Source organism: Lathamus discolor, chromosome 2 (assembly GCF_037157495.1).
Source record: "Lathamus discolor isolate bLatDis1 chromosome 2, bLatDis1.hap1, whole genome shotgun sequence".
NCBI classification, from domain to species: Eukaryota; Metazoa; Chordata; class Aves; order Psittaciformes; family Psittacidae; genus Lathamus; species Lathamus discolor.
In genome coordinates, this window is record NC_088885.1 from 22,858,602 (window position 1) to 22,879,834 (window position 21,233).

Here is a 21,233-nt window from a genome sequence, read left to right on the forward strand (position 1 = left end):
AGCACACAAACAAACAAAAAAACACCATCCCCCCAAAAAACCCACATTACATTACTACTTTCATGCTACAAAGAACCTCCACTGCAGCATTTATTCAAGTAGATGGGGGGGGAAGCGAGAGGAGAAAGAAACCCACAACCAACCAAACCCAAACAAGGGGACAGGGGGTAGTGTTTTATATTTATCTACAAATATTTTAAAACTAATCTTTTTTTATAAAGAGATACAAACCCATTTGTATTCTCACACAGCTACTGAAATACATTGTTCAGATTAATTAAGAACCAGTAGCATCATTCATGATTCATTTTCACAACAGCATTTCCCAAGAGGTTTATTTCAGAAACCTGCATTTCTATTCCAAGCACACACAATACCCCATGTAGCAGGAAACAATATATCCCTGATTTACAGAATGCACACACAGCCTCTTCTCCAATCTCTCAGTACTGCAAGCTAATAGGCACCAATACTCTAAGGAAAAAATAAAAATATTTTAAAAATCAGGCAAGACCAGAGTTATCCCCTAAGTTTGTAAGACTGCAAGTCTACCAGTGACACAGCAGCCCTGGAAGTCATAAGAAACCAGAAAATGAATGTATTTATTAATGCCATCTGTGACACTGTATACAGAGTTCAACGGTTATCATTCTACCTCTGGCAATTTTCAGCACTAAGTCTACACTCTACGTCCCCCACTGCTATCCATACAGAGCACTCAGTGCCCTTAGTTAAGAGTGAGTAAACTGGGAAACGCTTTTTCACGTGGTTCACCTGCAGGAATGGCCAACAGCAGCACTTGGTGAGTTCTAAATATACTGTTTTACCTCTCTGTCAGACTGATTCTGCTTTTAAACCAGAGGTAAGATGAGCCTATGGTGGGCAAGAGGGCAGGCATCTCAAGTAGCTGCCTCCTTGAAGGACAGCCAGGATACAAAAAAAAAAAAAAAAAAAAAAAAAAAAAAAAAAAAAAAAAAAAATCACAGCTCTTTCCAAATAGTAATAAGTGATGGTATTGGAACTACACAATCTTCAACGTCCCTCCCAATACAAACCATTCTATGATTCTATGATTATTCAGGGTATTGAACAGTCTTCAGCTGAACTGCACAAGCAATCCTACAAATGCATTTGAAGTAAATTCTTCGAGCACAGTACTGGTCTATACAGCAATACTGTATCTTCGTAAGTTGCCAAAGTGATGAAACACTATCAGTTCTAAATCAAGCAATCAACCTAACAGCCAAGGGAAAATGTACCAAATATAAATGGGCCCCATCTCATTTTGTCAGCATACAATTTTTAGATAGCTTTGCCTCTATATATATATGGATGAAAATTATTAATAATTCACAACCAGAACACTTGCCAGGTTTAAAATAGGAAGCATACTATACTGATGGGCTCCCCTTTGGTTGTATTTACTACGGTGTCATTTGCACAGGAACAGCAGCTTTTTCCCCTGCTATTATAGTAGTGGGTATTGGTCACACACTGCAGCACACTGTAGTACAGCTCACAGGTTTTGGTGTCACCACCCCCTATACCACAACCCCCTATACCACAACCCCCCCTTCCTGTGGTTATACAATTACTAATTTATACAACTATCCTCACATGTAAATGAAGACTCCTCCTAATCAAAGCAATACTCGGATCCTCACAGGAAGGTTTGATGCTTAGACTTCAGCAACACCATAGTTGTAATCAAAGAGGCTTGGAATACTTACAGAAGTTTTTCTAGCCTAATAATCCCCTAATTAACTGCTCAACTTACCCTACTAAATACATCTGACCAATCTGCTTCTAGAAGACTAGAAGACTTAAACCCCCCCCCCCCCAAAAAAAAAAAACAAAACAGAAGAGCTATGCTATACAAACCTTGTTTGGACAAGTATGTCCAACAGACAACACAGACTCCCACTGGACTGTCCAGAAGTTCTATTTTACTTTTACTTTTCCAAAATTGTATGTGGAGGACAGTGAAGACAGACATGTATGTGTGCTACTTTAAAAATAAAAGAAAGAAAAAACACAAACACACACAAAAAACACCACACCAGAGTTTGGGGAAAAAAGCAGTTCTAAACACATTCACATTTTGTTTACTGCACAGTTGAATATCTAATATTTATAAATAACTTTATTTCAGTGGTTCTAGCAGGCCACTGTCTCAGTGAGCACCATAACCTGCAAGTTAACCCATGTTCCAGACAGCTCAGACACTAGTCTTGGGTCAGTAAACACAAAGTGCTTATGTCAATCAGAACACAAAATTAAATTGGGAGAAAGAGTCAGGAGGAGGAAACAAACAGTAACAACAGAGTGGTCACAACAGTGACTGGCTGTCAACTATAGCACACTATAGAAATCTGTCCAAAAACAATGAATTAAAACAGTCACGAGAAAAAGGGATACCTTGATTTATATTAAGGCATTACTAAAATGCAAGAGAATATTTGCTTAAAATTAGAAGCCTATTTGAATTCAATCTGAGTGTTTGGCAAGCCAGAAAATCTACCACCTCCATAAATTTAGCAAATAATCTCACCAATCTGAAACATGAGATCAAGTTCCGTATCTAACATTATAGTAGTCATTTTACAAAGTTGCATTTTATCACTGCCTCACAGACTAAATTTCATTCAACAAATTCATAGCTCCATTCACTTTGATTTCTAGAATTACAGATAGAAAAAGCAGTAGAGGAATCTTTATAACTAGTCATCTCGGACTTTTGCCTAGTCTTCTAGGCATGCCCAATGGGTTCTGTGTCTACAGCACAATGAGAATCAAAAAGTGATCACTGTATTACAGAGACTCTAACAAGCAAGACTACTGCATTCACATGTATTTTAACATGTCTAAATGAAACTCTTACTTCTTACGTTCACACAAGATAATAGAAAAATTAAATGGTCATCTTATAAAATTCATATAATCCAATCCAGAGGTCTTCAGAGCTTTACAGCTTAGGAAAATTCCATCCGACAGATTTTAGTTTCCAAGGAACTCTAAAGTAGTAATCCGTCTTACACACTGCATTGCAGTTAAACAGCAGTGATAAAGACTACTCCGTACAAGAGCTAAACAATAGCTTGTAATGCTGACATCAGAGTTCACTCCTTCACTATAGAAATCCCCATAGTTTTGTAGCTATGCCACTGACGTTTGAAGAAAACACCACCTCTGTGATCATTTTACCTCAGTTACATAGCTCATTAAGTTAATTTCGTTTTTGTCAGAAGGAACAATGAATATGCTATTTCAAGAATCTTTACTAGAAAATTCCCTGCTATACCTGCACAGAATTACTGAAAGCCACATTTAATAACCTTTAAATTAAGACAAGATGACTCAAAATGGGGGGAAGCAGGGCAGACAACAAAAAACCACACACACATCAGAGGAAAAGAACAAACGAACTACAACAGCAGCACAATAACAGCAGCAAACATTGAAACATGCTGCAAATCTAGTATTATACTCTCATAATTGTAAAAGCACACTTCCTTTCTGAATTAAGCCAGTTACTATGATTAAGCAATTCTTGCAACACAGAAAATATCTTCCCTAATACAGAAATCTCTACTTCAAGTATTATTTCTACCCCCAAATCTTTCAAAGATTTCTTCTCACAATCCGTGAGTCTAAGGTAGCACACCATTCTGAGACACAGCTCCTACATACCACTTGCAGAAAAGCACATTCGAACCATTATCAAGTTATATAGCTGCTGTTTACGTACAGGTTGCATTTTCTTCCCTGGATGAGCTTCTTCCATGCTGATGTGCAGAAGCAGAGAATGTCCTTGTACAAGACTCTGTAATGAAACTCCCAGGAGATCAGAGACTGCGCATACATGACTGCTTTAGCTCGCTCTGCTTGACACAGATGTACTCCAGGAAACTGCTCCCCAGCCCCACAGCCAATCGCTCCCTTGTGAGTCTCATCTCCCAGGGCACAGACTGCAGCTACCTCAGGGTCATGCAAAAGCAGAATGGGCAAGACAGCAAGCTTTCAATTACAGCTCTGACAATACCAAAAAAGGACTGAAACAGAGCTCCACACACTTTCTGCATCAACAGCAGCTAAGAAGAGCTCCAAGGTTATAATTTTTGCTCTGATCCAAGACTTCATTAGCACTACAAAATGAAAGCACATTTGCACTTTGGGTCCCAGAACAGAACAACCCAGAAGTCAAACATCTGCTAAGTTGGTTTACAGCTGTATTATTGACCTTTCACTGAACACTCATTCCAAAGCAATTGTTTTCCATATCTTCTTGTTTAGCAAAATAAACCAGAGCTTCCTAAAAAATCCTCTTTCCCCCCTGCTGTTGAGATAAAAAATGGCATGCTGTTAGCTAAAATTCATTTCATGTCTCCTTCCAGAGTATGATGGCTCCCTGTTTCAGGCACGATACGAGTAGCTATACTTTTTCTTTCCTTAAGCCAGCCTTACAAAAATGCAACACAACATCTGCTCTAGCAGATCACATTTGGAGCTTCATTTCACTCTTCCCCTCTTCATCACTGACTTACCCTAATCTCCTTGTCCCATCAAATAACACATAGAGAAGCTGTCTCTTTAAGGCATTATGCATAACTTAACCTTCATGACATGACACTGCCTTCCTTGATCTTTTTCATTCTTTCATTCCTACTTCTTGGATGACGAGGACTCTAGTAACAAAGCTGGACTGGTGCCACACCAGTCTTCTAAAGGGAAGAAGGGCTGTCTATTCCTTTGGTATTGGAGGGGATGGGGGGTGGGAGGGGGAAGCTGAGAATCACACCCTTGCTTGTTTTATTTTGGTGCATTTTGGAAAGAATATTTACTTGGTTTAGAAACTTAATAAACCGCTCTGAAGCGGTTTACTGAAACCTCTTTCTAGTCTGTAGTTAACCAAATAAAAAACCCACAGGTTTTTCATCGTAAGCATGGAAGCTTTATTCATTGAAGAAAAAAAGCTAGAAAGCAAAGAACACGCCCATGTAAAGCCAAGCTATAAAACCCGATATTCTAAAATCTAAACAAGTTGCTTTTCAAACAGATGGAAGCTTTTGTCTTTTAAGTCCCACACCAAAATACTTTGTGGATAAGTGCCTGCTCTTACCCAAGAATTAAAGAATAAATACCAGGCAAAAGCTTTGCATTAGATGGAGAACACCACAACAACTTCAAACCGTAACTGCCTCAACATGCTTAGCTACACAACTATTCTAAAACAAACTGTAGGCAAATATATTCAAAATTATCACATTCTTGAACATGTTCAGTGACAACACTGAGAACTCAGAGCAAAACTATTTGTACTGCAGCAGTATTTCAACCATATAAGGGATTTTGGGGGGGGGGGGGGGTTAAGAAGAAACAGAAACATAAGTAGTTCTCATGAAACATATACTTTTTCCATCAATAGTTCCTTCTTAATTTTCACCTTTATACCTCTTCCACTTCCACTTTTCTGAGCTTACCTCTGGTTATAAAAGCACTTTGTTCAAAAGACAGGTCCAAAATATATGTATATATTCTCCAGACAGAAAAGAAGGATTTCATCTGAGCTGTTTGCTCTTCGCAGAACTTTTAATTTTTTCACACAAGCAATATGGAGTCCATGATTTCCTTGTATGCAATACAGGCTTCCATTAAAAATTCCCTCAAAAACAACTAAATTGAACTAATACCAAAACCTCTGTTAACCATGGGGAGGAATTCAGAAATGTTAACAATAGATCAGAAGAGTAGTTTTCACAGCACTTGTTATGACTAGTTTCTGGATCAATCTGTGAAAATATCCCCCATCACATCTTACAGCAACACCAGCCTTAAGACACCAACAAGCTGCACACATTTTTAAAGCCACAAATGAGAGTGCTATTACAATCCAGGTCCATCATGAAGTGGCAGTAAACTGCCTTACTGCAGGGTCTGCAGAGTCTCCAGCAGGCAGAGCTGTGCTTAATCTGCTGTTCTGAGATGGCAGAACACAAGTACATTTCTCCTTAAGTGGCTGCAGTGAGCAGAACCATGCTCTCAACAGGATTTACCATGAGCTTAAGACCAGAGCTATCAAACCTAGCCAGACAGCAGAAGGAAACTGAGCACTCGTTTGCTTGTAAAGAGGCCATACTGACATTACCTCACATTTAGCCCTGTAAATTGGTAGATCCAGCATGAGATTTGTACTGATAATTAAAATCCTGGGAGATGGGTTAGGAGGGTGTTTGAGCAACATCCATAATCTAAACTTAACCCTTCCTTATATGAACAAATTATACGAAATGAACATGATGATCTTTTCTAACACTATAGCTGAAAAAAAAAATCCAATCCAACTCACTACCATGTTTCATCATGTATCTGAAAGCACAGCATCCATCAAACTTGAAGCACCTCACTTCAGAAAAGAGTATAAAACCCAAGAAATACCCATGAGATAGTAACACAACACTGCTAAATGAGGCTTTATTTTGGAGAGGGGAGGAGGGAGCCAGGTCACAGGAGAGTCAGTAGGGGAAGCAATATTATAGGGGAGCATGCCAGAGCAAGTTGTATCACAAGCTGTCTGTTAGTATGACAGATACCACTACAGATGGTTTTGTTCAGCTTTTTAAATGGGAACCTACTAACTCATATTAAGAGCCACTTCCTACAAGTGTTCTATTACACACAAATATGAGCCAGTCCTCTAAGGAGATCACAGAATCATTAAGCTTAGAAGGGAACGCTGGAGATCATTTAGTCCAACCCCTCTACCAAGGCAGGGACACCCAGAGCAGGTTACACAGGAACGTGTCCAGGTGGGTGTTGAATGTCTCCAGAGAAGGAGACTCCCCAGTCTCCCTGGGCAGTCTGTTCCAGTACTCTACCACCATCAGTGCAGAGAATTTCTTCCTCATGGTGAGATGAAACTTGTTCTGTTTTAGTTTATGGCCATTGCTCCTCATCCTGTCACTGGGCACCACTGAAGAGTCTGGCACGCACTTTTGAGATATTTACATGCATTAACGAGATCCCCTCTCAGTCTGCTCTTCTCCAGACCAAACAGGCCCAGCTCCTGCAGTCTCTCCTCATAAGAGAGATGCTTCAGACCCGTGATTATCCTTGTCTGCTGGACCCTCTCCAGTAGCTCCTTGTCTTTCTTGTAGTGAAGAGCCTAGAACTGGACACAGTACTCCAGATGTGGCCAGATGTTATTCCCTTAGCGAAAGAACACAGAAACCAACATAGGCAGTGGTTCATCATTTAATGAATTAAACGCATCCATAAAAATCAAGAGTTTGACTGCCTACAAGTGTTTTACAGATACAATCTCCACATAACAGCTAGTTCCCAAGAGGTACATCTGCATGGGCTACTTCAGCTTGCCTCACTTTGTATCGGCACATACAATTGGAGCTGAGTGTTTCCAGGAAAAAAAAAAAAAAAAAAAAAAAAAAAGAAGAACAAGAGGGAGGGGGAAGAGGAAGATGAAAAAAAAAAAAACCCAAAAGACAGATGTGTTCTGTGCAAATAATTTTGGGTGTATTGCCCCAGAAGTAAGCAAAGTTTCTCAGCACATCGCAGGACAGCTGTCACAAGCCACCGGGACGCTGCCAGCAAGCATGAGGCAGATCTCTACTTTGAGCCCTCCTGATGTTACACAATTATACATCATTCTGAGCTGCATACTTACCCTCCAGAGAGGATACCAATGACATTTATAATCTGACTTGTCATCAACAGCAAGATTACTATGTACTCTATTGTACAGGCTACTTCATTAATTACCCTGCATGCCCGATCTGGACATATCGACCAAGTGAAATTTTTAGAGTACTTATTTCTGGACTCAAAAACATTCCTCAGTAGAGACAGATGGAAGAAATTCACTGCATTCAAACAGAACACTACCAAGAATTTTACTGTAACACACATAAACATGAGGTCACCATGCAAATGGCACTGAGCTAGGCACTGAGCTAGGCTAGGGGACTTGCGGGGAGGTTTTTTTGCTGTTGGGTTTTGAGGTAGGTTTTTTGGCAAAAGAACGAGGATGCTCTCTAAATTCAAAGCTGCTCTACAACAGATTTCTATTGCTTGCCTTTACCCAAATTCATCTCTAGGCATTTTGGCACCATTTTTGAGAGATATTCTAATTTTTTATCCTACAAAAGTAGGATAAATCACCTTGCACGTTCAGAAGAACTATAAACCAACGCTGTTTCGAGACTATTATGGCCACCTAACTAAGGTCATACTTAAATGCTCTACAATCACTTGTAGAAATATTAAACATTCATCTCCTAGAATAATACATGGCACAGAAGTGAACAGCTGATGAGTCCAGATATGAAGCAGCATAATACGGGGCAGATAATTTTATCTCGTATGTCATGACATTATTTGAAGTACGAGTGGAGGAAAAGCTTGCTTTCCCTGACAGCAGATCCTCAGGAAGCAAAGAGAAAAGGAAGTAAAACTCCAAGTATGCTCATAACCACTGCAATTTGAATCTCAGCTTGAGTATAACTGGTTGGAGAATGGAGACTTACCATGCTCATGCCACTTTCCTTTCTTCTCACAATACTTTGACTAGACATTATAACATCCCTGCCTTACATTAGATCTGAGGTTTCGCTGATCATAAACATTTAATTCAGTTTTCAGGGTTGCTTTTCTGAAATGATTGTTTTGTTTTGGTTCACCAGGTGTTTTTGTGATGTTTGTTTGGGGTTTCTTTGTTGGTTTTTTTTGCCAGCTTCACAAGTTGAATCAGTTTATGGGAAACGAGACAAGACAAAGGAAGAATGACACAGCCCCTTCAGAGACCAGGAACTACTCAATCCAGCTCAGCCTCAGCGTGAAGCCATATCTTAAGACATGTACTTACTTGCTGAAATTCTTCCATTCTGAAGCAAAACAGAGTATCTTTAAAGGCTGAAATAGCCTTTATGAGAGAAGATGTTGCTAGACAAAAAACTGTCAACTTCAAACTTCCAAGAGCCGGCCCAAGATCCTTCAGATGGCTCACTGAAGGGACAGAGTCACAGTCAGATCACAGTTCCACACAGCTTAAGCTGTACACTGCCTTCCAGCAGCACAAGTACAAGCTCAAGGAAAGACTGATTTTAAGTGAAATTAGAGCACGCACAACTAGGAATTTAGACAGGCTTTTGCCTTTCACATTGACTTCTGGAAGACAGAAAACTATCTAGCCTTGCATAAAAATTCTGCTGCCATGACTTCCTTGTAAGGCAAATTTGAACTTGCAGAGTAAGATTACACCAGATCTATGCTCCTTGAGATGCAAGTATAGCAATTTTCACCAGCTGGCTTCAAAGCATCAAGTCATGCCCCTAGATAAAAACTCTACTCCTGCATTCTCTGCCTGAACTTGAAAGGAGATTCAAAAGCTTTGAGATGCCCTCACTAACACAACTGATCCCATTAACAGACAGAAAACTAAAATACTAACTCAAATACACAGCAAACTAAACATTAAGACAAACATATAAAATACATCACCTAGACTGGAGACCTAAGCAGAAGACCTTCCAGCAATATGAATTCAATATACTACATCCAATGGCTACAAGAATTTCATGTTATCATTTGTAATTCAGGATTTTCTAACTAGTAGGGAACCTTTAAATACTGGGAAAAAAAAAATGCAGGAGTTGATCTAATCAATGGCAACTGCATCTGGCAGCCAATTGAGTGTTCTACAAACAGACAAGTGAAAGTAGACAGTAAGGGGAAGAAAACTGCATGACATTTCCAGTGATTTAGAAACAGAGTCTCCAGAGTAAGTAGGTCTTTCTAATGCTAACAAATGTTACACAGCCATTTACACAGAATTCAATATTTGCTTTTACTGTGACATATAAAATAGGAACAACTACAGCTTACAGCCCTGGGGATGTGTTATTATATCTGCAATGAGATATCTTAATTACATATGTATTAATGGAAATTTAAAAGTCTTGACTGTTTTATTTCTGAGGGGAAAACATTTTCACTAGAAGGCTTTCAGCAAGCAAACCAAGCTCTCCTCAGTCCATGATCCCAAAAGACTGTTTTCTTCCTCAAGCTGATACAAGAGAGAATTTGAAAAAATGAAATACGTCAGACACAACAGTCAAGAACTGTAATATTGAAACTTTTCCACCTACAGATAAAAACAAAATGTAAAGAAATATTCAAACAGGAGAAACCTGAATGCACTTGTCCCTCTAGGAAACTCCCCATGTTTCTAATGTTAAAACTTTCATTTGCCTAGATCATATGTATATTTTAAGCATATCCATCCCTTTTTCCCCAATGTTACTTCAATTAAGTCAGGGCACACACAAAGAAATTAACCTGTCCACCAAATTATTTGCTGTTATTCTCACATTTCTGACTCTACAGAAAAAAAAAATAAATAAATCAACCTGTAAACCAGGCTTGAAAAGTGTCAAACAGCACCCTGTTAAAACATCCTAAATACAGAATAGAGTCAAACTGGCTTATACTACATGCTAACACTATCCAACAAGACTGTATCTGAAATATGATAAGGCCCTCAACTTCGGTAAAAAAAAATTATACTTTTTTGTTGAAATTTTACTGAAGTATTCTATTTAGGGGAATATGACATCATAGCTTTCGGCCAACTTAATGTCAGTTTCAGAGCTTTTGACTGAAATGTAATTAACTAGAAACAATAATTACGTATCTGATTTTAACAACCTTTTAGAGATTTCCCAAAAACCAAGGTTTCCAAAAGATCTGTCTTCAAAATTTAAATCAGTTTCCATTGTTATCAAATCAACACTAGCAGACTCATTACTTTAAGAAAAAACATATAAAGCAAAATCATTCAGGCATAATGAGATAAATGGCCATTTTAAAATATTTATAACCAGGTCAACTGTCTACTGAAAGCTATTTTTGTTGTCTGAGGCCCCTGTGCATTGAGAGGGGCTCAAAGAAAGGGTAACACATCCTTTTGTCACAGGGACAGAGGAACTGTGCCAAAAGGAAGCTCTCCCTTTAAAGGGAGACTGAACTGCTCAGTTTAGACTTACAGCATTCATACCAGGATACTAGGGGGAACCTGAAAACCATCCACTTCAGAAACCACTTGTATTTGCTGATGCTGTTATTAACCCCAAGTTTGCACCCATGGATAAGTTAATCAGATATAATGAGGGGAAGATAACTTTCTTCAGACCACTGAGTTCATGATGCTTAAACACATTAAATTTAGTCTTACACGCACCACAACAGGAAAAAAACATGAAATTTTGATGACCTCAGAAAGGAGGTTATTGTACAATACTACAGAGTACTACCATCATTCTCTATATTCTTATGGTTCTTTCAGTCTTTTCTACTGAAGAAAATTATAAAGCTGCATACTCAAGTAGCAAGCTGCTGCAGAAGTATGTTAAACAAAAAGTTGCTGAAAAGATTGCAATGCATATACACTTTCTGTTTAGGAAATGCGACAATGAAAGCAGCCTGAAGAGAAGTTTATTCCATGTATTTGAAGCTTGTTTCCACTTTTGACTAATTCCATAATGTAACTGTGGTTTTGGTAACAATGTAACATTATCAGCAACTTACATTCCCAAACATGCATCACTTACTTACACACATTCACAGTGTCATCATTAACACATTGCACAGTTATACCACAACTCAAGTTTCTGGAACCACTGTGTCACCAGGATCCACTTCTGCTCTGGGTCTTGCTTTGAATTTGCAAGGTAATCCCACATTTGTAAAAACTCTAGAAGAATTAAGTAGCATGAGGAGACAAAGACAGGCATGCAGGTTTGAAAGATGTCATTAGTAGCATTGAAAGCCCATCTCTTTGTAAGAAGACAGATGAAGGAAGAGGGTGGTGGAAGACAGATTTCAGTGGTTTCCTGAAACTCACCCCTTTTCTTTAAACAATATTTTTCTTAATAGCTCTGTGTACCTATTGACACTTTAAAGCAGTATTACATTCCACAGCTAAGCTTTCTCCTCTCCCCTCCCTCACTCTCCTCCCCCCCCCCCCCCCCCCAAAAAAAACCCCAAATCTTTCAGATAGATAACTATGTATTTTCCAGGTGTGGCAAACTAACTTGACTTAAATCTTTTTTACTAATGTTACCAATACCACAATCTAATAATGCATATTAGTAGAAAGCAAAACCATTTATGGTTGGACTCAGTCTTCAAGGTCTTTTCCAAACTGAATGATTCTATGACTGTGATTCTCATGTAGCCACATCAGTGCCAGCACTGCCGAGTTGGAATATCCTTAACATTTATCATTAATCCTGAAGTATTGACTCAAAATTTTGCAAACACTACCCTCTTCATGATGATTTTATGAACAAAAAGCAATAAAGACACAACACACAAAAAACTTCAGCTCAAGTTGCTTTTATTGGAAATTCATGACATTACAGAGGAAAATTCTACCTATTCTAAATTAAGAAGCCACTGAAGAAGCTGCTATACGTAACAGGACAATATATGATCTAAGAAGCCATGAACATAACTCTCCCAAACTATACCACCCTGACAGTAAGGAACCACATCTTTACAAACACATCATGAGCAGGCCTTGCATTCCAGGTGCTTCCTACTGTAGTAACAGAGACTCAAAGAAAAAAAAAAACAGAAAGTATTTAAAACCAGAAACCTCACTGAGGCCCCAGCTCCAAGAGAAGACAAATTGCCCTGTGCTCAATCCTAGACTTGTCTGTTGTGCTGTAGCTGTAGGCTGGGTGGCACTTTCTATGACAAAAAGACTTGCTTGTGCTCAAGTGGGATCTTAGAATACCATGACAGGACCACATCAATTATTCAGTTTAAAGCAAGTAATTCTGGCTGTTTCATTACATCTAGACTCTGAACAACTTTGATGTAAACCATTATTCCCATTAGTAAGACTTCTGGCAAACTGCTTGCTTGCAAGTTTAACACGTTAACAAAAGCAACCAGCTGAGAACATTTAAAGACCAGCTATCTCATCTACAAAGAGTTTCATCATCATCTGCAAGAGGTTTGCTCCCTTAACACTGTGTGAACTTATTTGCACTTTTTGTTTCAGTTCCAACATAGAGTTAGTTTTCTGGTTTGGATTTTCTATGACTTGTATTGATATAGGATTAGTGACCTTATTATCAGATAGAATACAAAGCATATAACTTGTTTTGACACTTTTGTCCACAGGTGATGAAAAATGACGACATCGCTACTGCGGACTGTCTCAAAACACAATCACTAGGTATATCAAAGAGAAAACAGGATTATTTTTGTAAATTCTTCGATTTCTGGTACTTTAATAAAGCTGGTTTCTTGGGGCCTCATGGGTTTAGCAGCCCTTTCTATAGCACAAGGCAGGGAGAATCAGACTTCAGAAACACCAGTCACATCCAGGTCATCATTTACGGTTCAGTTTTCATTACTATCTGCCTAGAATTAGTACACCGGAAAAGGTGTTGTGGGTCTTAGACTAGTTGTTAAAGAGAAGCCATGATTTGAAATTGCACTCATCAGAAGGAACAAGGAATGTGCTTTACCTGGACCTTAGCCATTCATGCCAAAGAGATACTAGCACAGTAACGTAAGGAAAGGTGACATTATCCTACTTGGAAGGAATTTGGTGCTTAGTTATATACGAAGCAGTATATGAAACACAGCAGTATTGTAGAGTTGCAAATGCTCTCTTTCTCACTTTAACAGAAAGGCACTTGTCTACAGCCATGGAAAGAAACTTCTCTCCAATGCAACAGCACAAGCCGCTATAAATCTCTGCAGATATGTGGAGAAAGCATGCCAATTTCTCAGAGTCACAAAACATTTTTTTTTATAGGAGACTTCCCACGAGAATCCTTCACCATCACAGGAATATAGACTCACTGCCCACATAGGACAGGGCACCCAATGACAACCCAATGCCTTCAAGACCATCTGCTATCCTGTTAAGGATAAAAGAAAAGCACTGGATACCTTTATGACAAAGTTGGAAACAGACAAAAAAGGTGGGGAAGGGGGAGAACAGCCGCCTTCCCAAGGCATACGTAAAACTCACTTCTGTTGCTTGCTGTAACACATGAATTTCCCATGGTATTCTCAAGAATTACCTTGGCAACAGAGTTTACAGGACACCACCTTTGCCTTGCAATACTCCTCACAAGCCAATTTCTTGATTAGCTTACCAATGATTCTCATATAAGCATTAGGAAGTTCAAAGTAGTTCACAGATTATTCTCCTCTTTCCCATACTATTCTTCACTTCAGGAAAACTGGAAGAATTAAAATATGTTTATCAATGATCCGTTAGTGGAATATTTGACTTGCACAACACAAAATTATTTTGATACAGAGCTTTAAAGGAGACCAGTTCTCAAAATTGAGATTGTGCCTATTCTTTACTTTTCTGTGACCATACCTATTTCCATTAAAATTTAGTACATCTTAAAGATAAATACACACATACCAATGAACAATCCATGAACCAATAAAGAGCCATTAAGGTATCATTAAATTGTACAGCATATTGTACCCATTCATGGCATTTGCATTTATTTTTCAGTAACTCTCAGAGACAGGAAGGGAAATTTTCTTTCTTTGCCCAGGAGCCCGTTTTATACTATCAGGCAACTGAAGCAAGAAACAGCTTTTTCATATCATGTCGCCATAATACATTAAACTGTTTACAGTCGTGTCATGTGTCACCACAAACTTAGAATTGATCCTGTGAGCTTGGCAAGAAATAGCAGTAATGCGAGTCACAACACAGAAGCCAATATGCCATCTTGAAGGTATGTATTCTTTACTAAAGTAGAAACTCAAGCATGTTGTACACTTCCATTTCCAGAAACAAGCTTGCATACAGATACCCTGTCATTTCCACAAGTACTCAGCTCCATTGCCTTGCCCAGCTGCAATCCCCTCAGACTCGTAACAGCTTCCACAGCATTATTCCCACCCCTGGTACCTACACTGCCACTCTCCAGGTCTCTCCTCACCTTTTGCCACCTCTGCAGACTCTAAAACAAACTGAAACCTCTGTTTGGAGATACTGCTACCACTTACAGCAACAGACAAGACTACAGCCTTAGCTGCTTGAAACTCAATTACCCAACTAGTGGTCATCAAGCCCTACAGATTTCTTCTAAAGATAGCCAAAAGAAAACAAACCTTTTGTCAAGAAACTGAAGTTAATTATTTGTGAATGCATTAATCCACAATACAGTTTTTAAAGCGTAGACCTACTCCCCTATCCCTTCCCTAAAGAAACATGGCAACAGAGTTGATGTATGTTCTCTAGCAGTTAAGCGCACATCCCTTGTACACATTGAAGCATACGGAATCTGATCTGGAAAAGTACACATGGTTTGAGAACTACTGTTTTAACATGCAAATTCTCACTTTTACATTGCCTCCAGAATCCAGAAGTTAATAATCGTCAGACAGACAGCCTTGGCTACCATAAATGCAAACAGAGTAAATATACAGTCATACAAGAAACCACTGAATGTCACAGAGAAATTAGTCACCTTACTTAAAAAAGCAGCATTTTCCAAGTTATTTGCTGTATTAGGATTGGCTAAAATCCCAAATACCCAATCGGTTACACTAAGTCAGCCCCATCACCAATGAGAAAAGTGCACTAAGTGCTCTTCTTAGCCTGTCTTTTCAAAAGGTTCTATCCACTCAAAGCACAGAATGCAAGTAGCAGGTATATTCTTTGGCCTTTAGCATATCAAATTTCTCCAGTTCTCTATTTATATTTTGCCCTTCATTTGTGTCTTTACAGCAAAGGCAACTTACTCATGCTCAAGAATTAAAAGCCTCAGATTAACACTATATGTCTTCACTCAGTAGAATATAGCCATCTTCTTCCTTAACTATACATGAGCTAGCTATGTACCAAGTATATCTGCACTATACAAGTTAAACAAGTGGAATTTGTCTATAAACAGACCATAATTTAAGTACATTTAATCACGTCAAACAAAATCATTTGTGAACAGCTGTGCCATTAAAATATAAAAAAACAACAAAAACAACCACCTAGCATCCTACCCCTATTTGTTCTTTCTTAGGGAATCAGATATTTAATCATTTTTTGCGTCCACTGTTCTGAAGGCTTGAAGCTATGATTTTACTTAGTTTAAAAAGAAATGTTCATTCTATTGACTTTAAAGAAAAATATTCTCAACTTCTCAATAAACTAAACTTTCTCAGCTGAAGCTCTTCCTAGACCATCTGGGTATAAAACAAGACCCAAGATTATATATCCTTACCATACACAGAATCACATACAATCACACATTACAGTAAAAGCAAACAAAATCAATGTAGCTAAGTACATTACAAAACACATTGAAAATAAGTTCTTATTATGTTTCTAAAAATTATGTTTCTGAAGTAACTGTAAGCATTTTATACAGCATCAGCAGTTAAGGCAGGTAACAGATGGCAACACTGATGCAAAAAACAAAAAACACCTGGTTGATGTTATTCCTTTTCTGATTGGCGTATATCAGTAGTTTTCAAAACCCCAAGATTTCCACAAAAATCAGTCAGAAAAGCTTTAATAAATGTCCTGGTATTCAAAGTCTAAAATTTTAACTGTCCAGTAACTGGGTTTGTACAGTTAATTTGTAAGCTGGACCATGTCTCTCCATCCTATCATTATCTATGTGAAATTCAACCAAATCTTACACAAGTGTATGCCTCCTTAATTTCCTTTTTGAGATCTGTCAATGGCAGGCAAGCACAACAATATTAATAAAAACTAAGCTGAAAAAGTAAAGGATCTCTGCTGCTCTTTGGTTTTATCACTTCCCCAAATAAGCTGTAATAATTATCAGATGCTCTTTGTTTTTATATAAACAGTTTTAAAATGCATGGCTGGTAGGGTCTAGCCATACAAAATGAAGAATTTAACTCCAACAGTAACACCAACTGTGGCTATTGAATAAGAAGTTCCTTATTTCCTTTTTTGTACACAGAGTCTGCCTGGAAATATGTTTGACATGTTAAAGAAATGCATGTGCTTACATAATAGTATATCCTCACAATAGTGCTGTACCACCCAAAGGGAAAAAAAAATAATAATCACTAGCCCAAAACAAACTGCAGTTTAAATACAATCTTTTCAATAGCTTGCTTGTTTTGTTTGGGTTTTTTTTAATAGAAACAAAGAAGCAATAAATGTAGCAGTGGTCTAAACAATCTTACCTTATTGACTAGAATGCTAATTAAAGAATTTGCAGTCAGTCCTTTGACTTCACAACTTAGTCAGAGAACCTACAGAAGGATTCCTTCTGTTAAGTGTTCTTTCTGGGAAGCAACTAGAAAAGAAGATACTTGAGTTTTATCTAGCACTAGTAAGCACCAGTGTCATTTTTCAGTTAAAACCCCTCTATAAAAGATACAGAAGTGAAGAAAGTAATTTCTACAACACAGACTGAAGCAGCAGTGTTTCCACCTGCAAAAAATTACGTTTAGAGATATCAGAGAGAAAAAGATGAAAATTCAGGCTTTTCAACTGAAGCATCTCCAGTACAGCAGAACTGTCTCCCCCCTACATAACAACGTTTAATATCTCATTATGTATTTCAAGCTAAGGGAAGGAGATGTATATTGTTACATGTACATGATCTGGTAAAACATGAACGTCACTATTTGTTGCATTTGGTCCCTCCTAGCTGAGAAGATAGGAAATTATGGAACATCATCAGCCAACACAACAGCATCAGCCAACTAAAAACATTAATAATTCTTATTAACTAATAGCTGCCTTGCAGAAATAGTAGTCATTACAAGCAAGTTTACAATACCAGAGTTGCTAAAATAATATTGACATGATGTGTCTATCAGAAACAACCGCAAGCAGAACAAAATGTTCACATCAACCGGTGTGCTTTAAATCTGTGCTGCAAACAGAACTAGGTGGTAAGGTTTAACAGTTTAACAACACAAAAATAAATGGGCACTGCTCATCTCCCAGGGCTCAGCCAAAGGGGCAGCTAACAGATCTCACAACTGTTCACACAACAAAGCTACAAATGGCCCCAAAACACAGTTCAAACTTATGCTATATGTTACAGAGTGAAGTCTCCAACACCAGCCAAAACAACAGTCCCTCACACATCAAAGATCTCAAGTCCAAGAACTGCACAGGTACGATGTCACTATCCAGGGGCTGGGCTGCAAGAAGCACCTGCAGCTCCTTCCTGGTGCCACTGACAGTGGCCTTCTCTGAAGGGCTGAGTGTCCAGGTGAGGAGGGGATGAACACACTGCACAATAGGAAAGATAAACAGAAGGTCCTGGGAGGTCTGCTGCTTTCTGAATAATGTTTTGGGAAGACTGAGGCTCATAAAGTCCTCAAACTATTCCACTTTCTTGCTTAATCACGTGGACACCAGTGACACTTCTAAAAAGCAATGACTGAGCAAATCAAGAGTGACTACTGAGCACTATGAACAAGGGTAAAGAGGCCCAGGTGGCATTTCCATCTCTCCAGTTAGAAGCAAAAGGCTGAGGGTAGATGCATCCAGAGGGTAAATATGTGGTTATTAGCAGAGACTTTATTGCTATGACCATGGGAATCTCTTTCAGGAACAAGGATCCACCTAACAAAGCATGGCAAGAGTATCTTTTGTCACTGAGCACATTAAACTTCTTAAAAGACTTTAAACTAGGCATGGTGGAGAAGGGTTGTCACACTTCAGACATGGGGAACATGTGACAGAAGGCTCCCGCACTTCCCTTGTGAAAGAGGCATGGCTGGGGCCCATCTCAAGCTCTTGCACACAAGCACAACAGGAGGACTTAGTCCATGCACTGCTGCAGAGCTACAGCCTCACAGGAGTTGCAGAGTAACAGCAAGACAACTCCCATGGTTGGAGTGCTGCAAAAGATGGGTACAAGCTCCTGAGAAAAGCCAGACTGGAAAGTTAAGGAGTGTGGGTTTCAATCTGTGCAAAGGACTGGTTTACAATATTGCTCTGCTTGGAACATATGCTCTGCTGAACCTATTGCTCATAAACAAGGAAGACCCAGACAGAGATGTGGAAGTCAAGACCAGCCTTGACCACAGCAACCATGACATCATGGAGTATAGAGTCCAGAAAGAAGTGAGAAAGACAAATAGTACAGTGTACAGTGCAAGACAAAGTACATACAGCTAAGACACGGCACTTCAGGAGAGCAGATTTCAGCTTTTTTAGGAATCTTCTTGGTAGAATCTCCTGGAAGACCATGGAGGTGAAGGAAAAAGCTTGTGAAAGCTGGCTGATCTTCAAGTACAGCCTCCTCAAAGCACAAGAGGGACTATTCCTGCATGCAGGAATTCAAGCAGGCCTGGTAATAGACCAGCATGAAAGAAAAGGGAACCTGCGACTGAGCTCAAATGCAAAATAGAGTACATGGAATGTGGAAGCAGGAGTGGGAGGAATATACCGACATTATCTAATCATGCAGGGGCGGACTTAGATAAGCCAAAGTTCCACTGTAGTTGAAACAAACAATGGATGTGGAGGGCAGTACAAAGAGAAGAAAATATTTTATTTTTTTCCTCCAAAACTGAAGTTATACAACAGAAATAGAAAATAGATCTTTGTACAAAAGGGCGTTGTGTACATTAGCATCTGGTACACACACTTTTCTTACAAATGTAAAAGTAAAATCTGAAGAATCAGAGCTTCTAAATGTGAACTTGAAGTCTGATCAGTTAGTAATAAATATGATTTTACCTTACCGGTTGTACTAGCTTACTCATAACGCTGTCTAAAAGAAATCATGCATGCTTCTGCTTGGCATGACTTCTGAGATCCAGAACACAGCAGCCTGAATCTCTTGACATGGCAACAGAATTTTTGCCCCGAGAAGCAATCACTTCCAGAAATGGACACTAAATGAGATTCTGTTACAACACCTCTATGAACACAGGTATGCTTTAACCTCTTTCTGCTCTTTGGTAACAAATACATACAAACAGGACAGCCTGATTAGAGATTATCTAGTGTTCTGATTATACTTTGCTAGTGAAACAGTCATGGGGTTCAGAAGTGGCACTTCCTGTTGAAGCAAATTCTTAGCTTTTCCTAGCAAAGAATAAGAGATACCATCACCCTTGCCATAACCTATGCATTTACAATCACTCTGCTGTCTTTTTCTTCATCCTGTAATAGATCCCAGGCAAGACACAGCCAGCATATATTTATTAGACACTAGTCATGGAAAATGCAGAGGAATCAGCCTAGTGCAACTATGAGCAGGGGGTATAAATTAAAATATCTTAATTTTTGATTTTATAAAAGCATAACTTTTCCAAGATGTGCTGTCCACATATACACTCTTAATACACACACTCTCCCATAGTGGAAGATAATAACTACGGGGGGGTGTGGGAGGTGCGGAAGTCAAATCTTCATGTGAATCCTCAGTTCTCCCCAGCTAAAAGCAGCCCTCAGCTAACAGATCCTCAGTTGCATAGCTGTACTGTAGAAAGAACAGTAGCAGAAGGCTACACTAGAGTAGGTGTTCAAATGGCAGAATTCCAACATACATAAGGTGGTGGGACAATGGAGGACACTGCCCTATAATTCCTCTCTGCAGCCTCCGCCCACATCCCTCATTCACAGGAAGCTCCACTTTGTTTGGAGACAGACTCCAGAAGCTGTTAAAAAGAGGCAACAGTTTGACAACAGGTGCCTGATCTGGAAACTTATACCGGAGACTCTCTTTTAGTTGAAAAAAAAAAAAAAAAAAAAACAAACAACAACTTCAAGTCTGTTTTTAAGTTTAAAAATATTTTAGTATTTCAGGACACTGACTTGGCCTTACTGCCAACAAAACAATCTAAATGCCTTCCAGCAAAACTATGTCTATGAAAAGCATTAGTACTCAATTCTATATCATTTGTAGAAATTTAAACTTCCAAAGAGATTAAGTAGACACAAAATAAAAATAGAATAATATATATATATCCACATATACATATAGATATATCTCAGTAAAAAATGAGTCACAAGAAACTTCAATAGACTCTCACAGCAGCAATCTGGGAAAGAAGGCAGCACACCTATGCCTCAAAAAGTACCATCTACTGAAAGAGTTCAAAATAAAAATCTGAATAAGGTCCTACTCTTCAAGTTGAAACGTTCACCAAGAATAATTTTCAGTGACGAAAACTTGAAAGAGTGTGGGGGAAAGGGAAGATCTATCAGGAATGTTACT

The 21,233-nt window shown here is 38.7% G+C and overlaps 1 protein-coding gene across 4 annotated transcripts in view; it reads right to left on the minus strand.

Annotated features, from left to right (window-relative positions):
• SLC4A7 (solute carrier family 4 member 7) overlaps positions 1-21,233 on the minus strand; it is an 88,031-nt gene that overhangs the window by 60,053 nt on the left and 6,745 nt on the right. The window contains exon 1 of one of the 4 annotated variants that reach the window (XM_065666130.1): positions 3,749-3,832. The exons of 2 other annotated variants lie outside the window; for them this stretch is intronic. In XM_065666130.1, coding sequence (XP_065522202.1) covers positions 3,749-3,784 — 36 coding nt within the window. In that variant the 5' untranslated portion in view covers positions 3,785-3,832. Of the gene's footprint in view, positions 1-3,748; positions 3,833-21,233 lie in introns of those variants that run through there. One more of the 4 variants, XM_065666128.1, reaches the window with a different exon arrangement.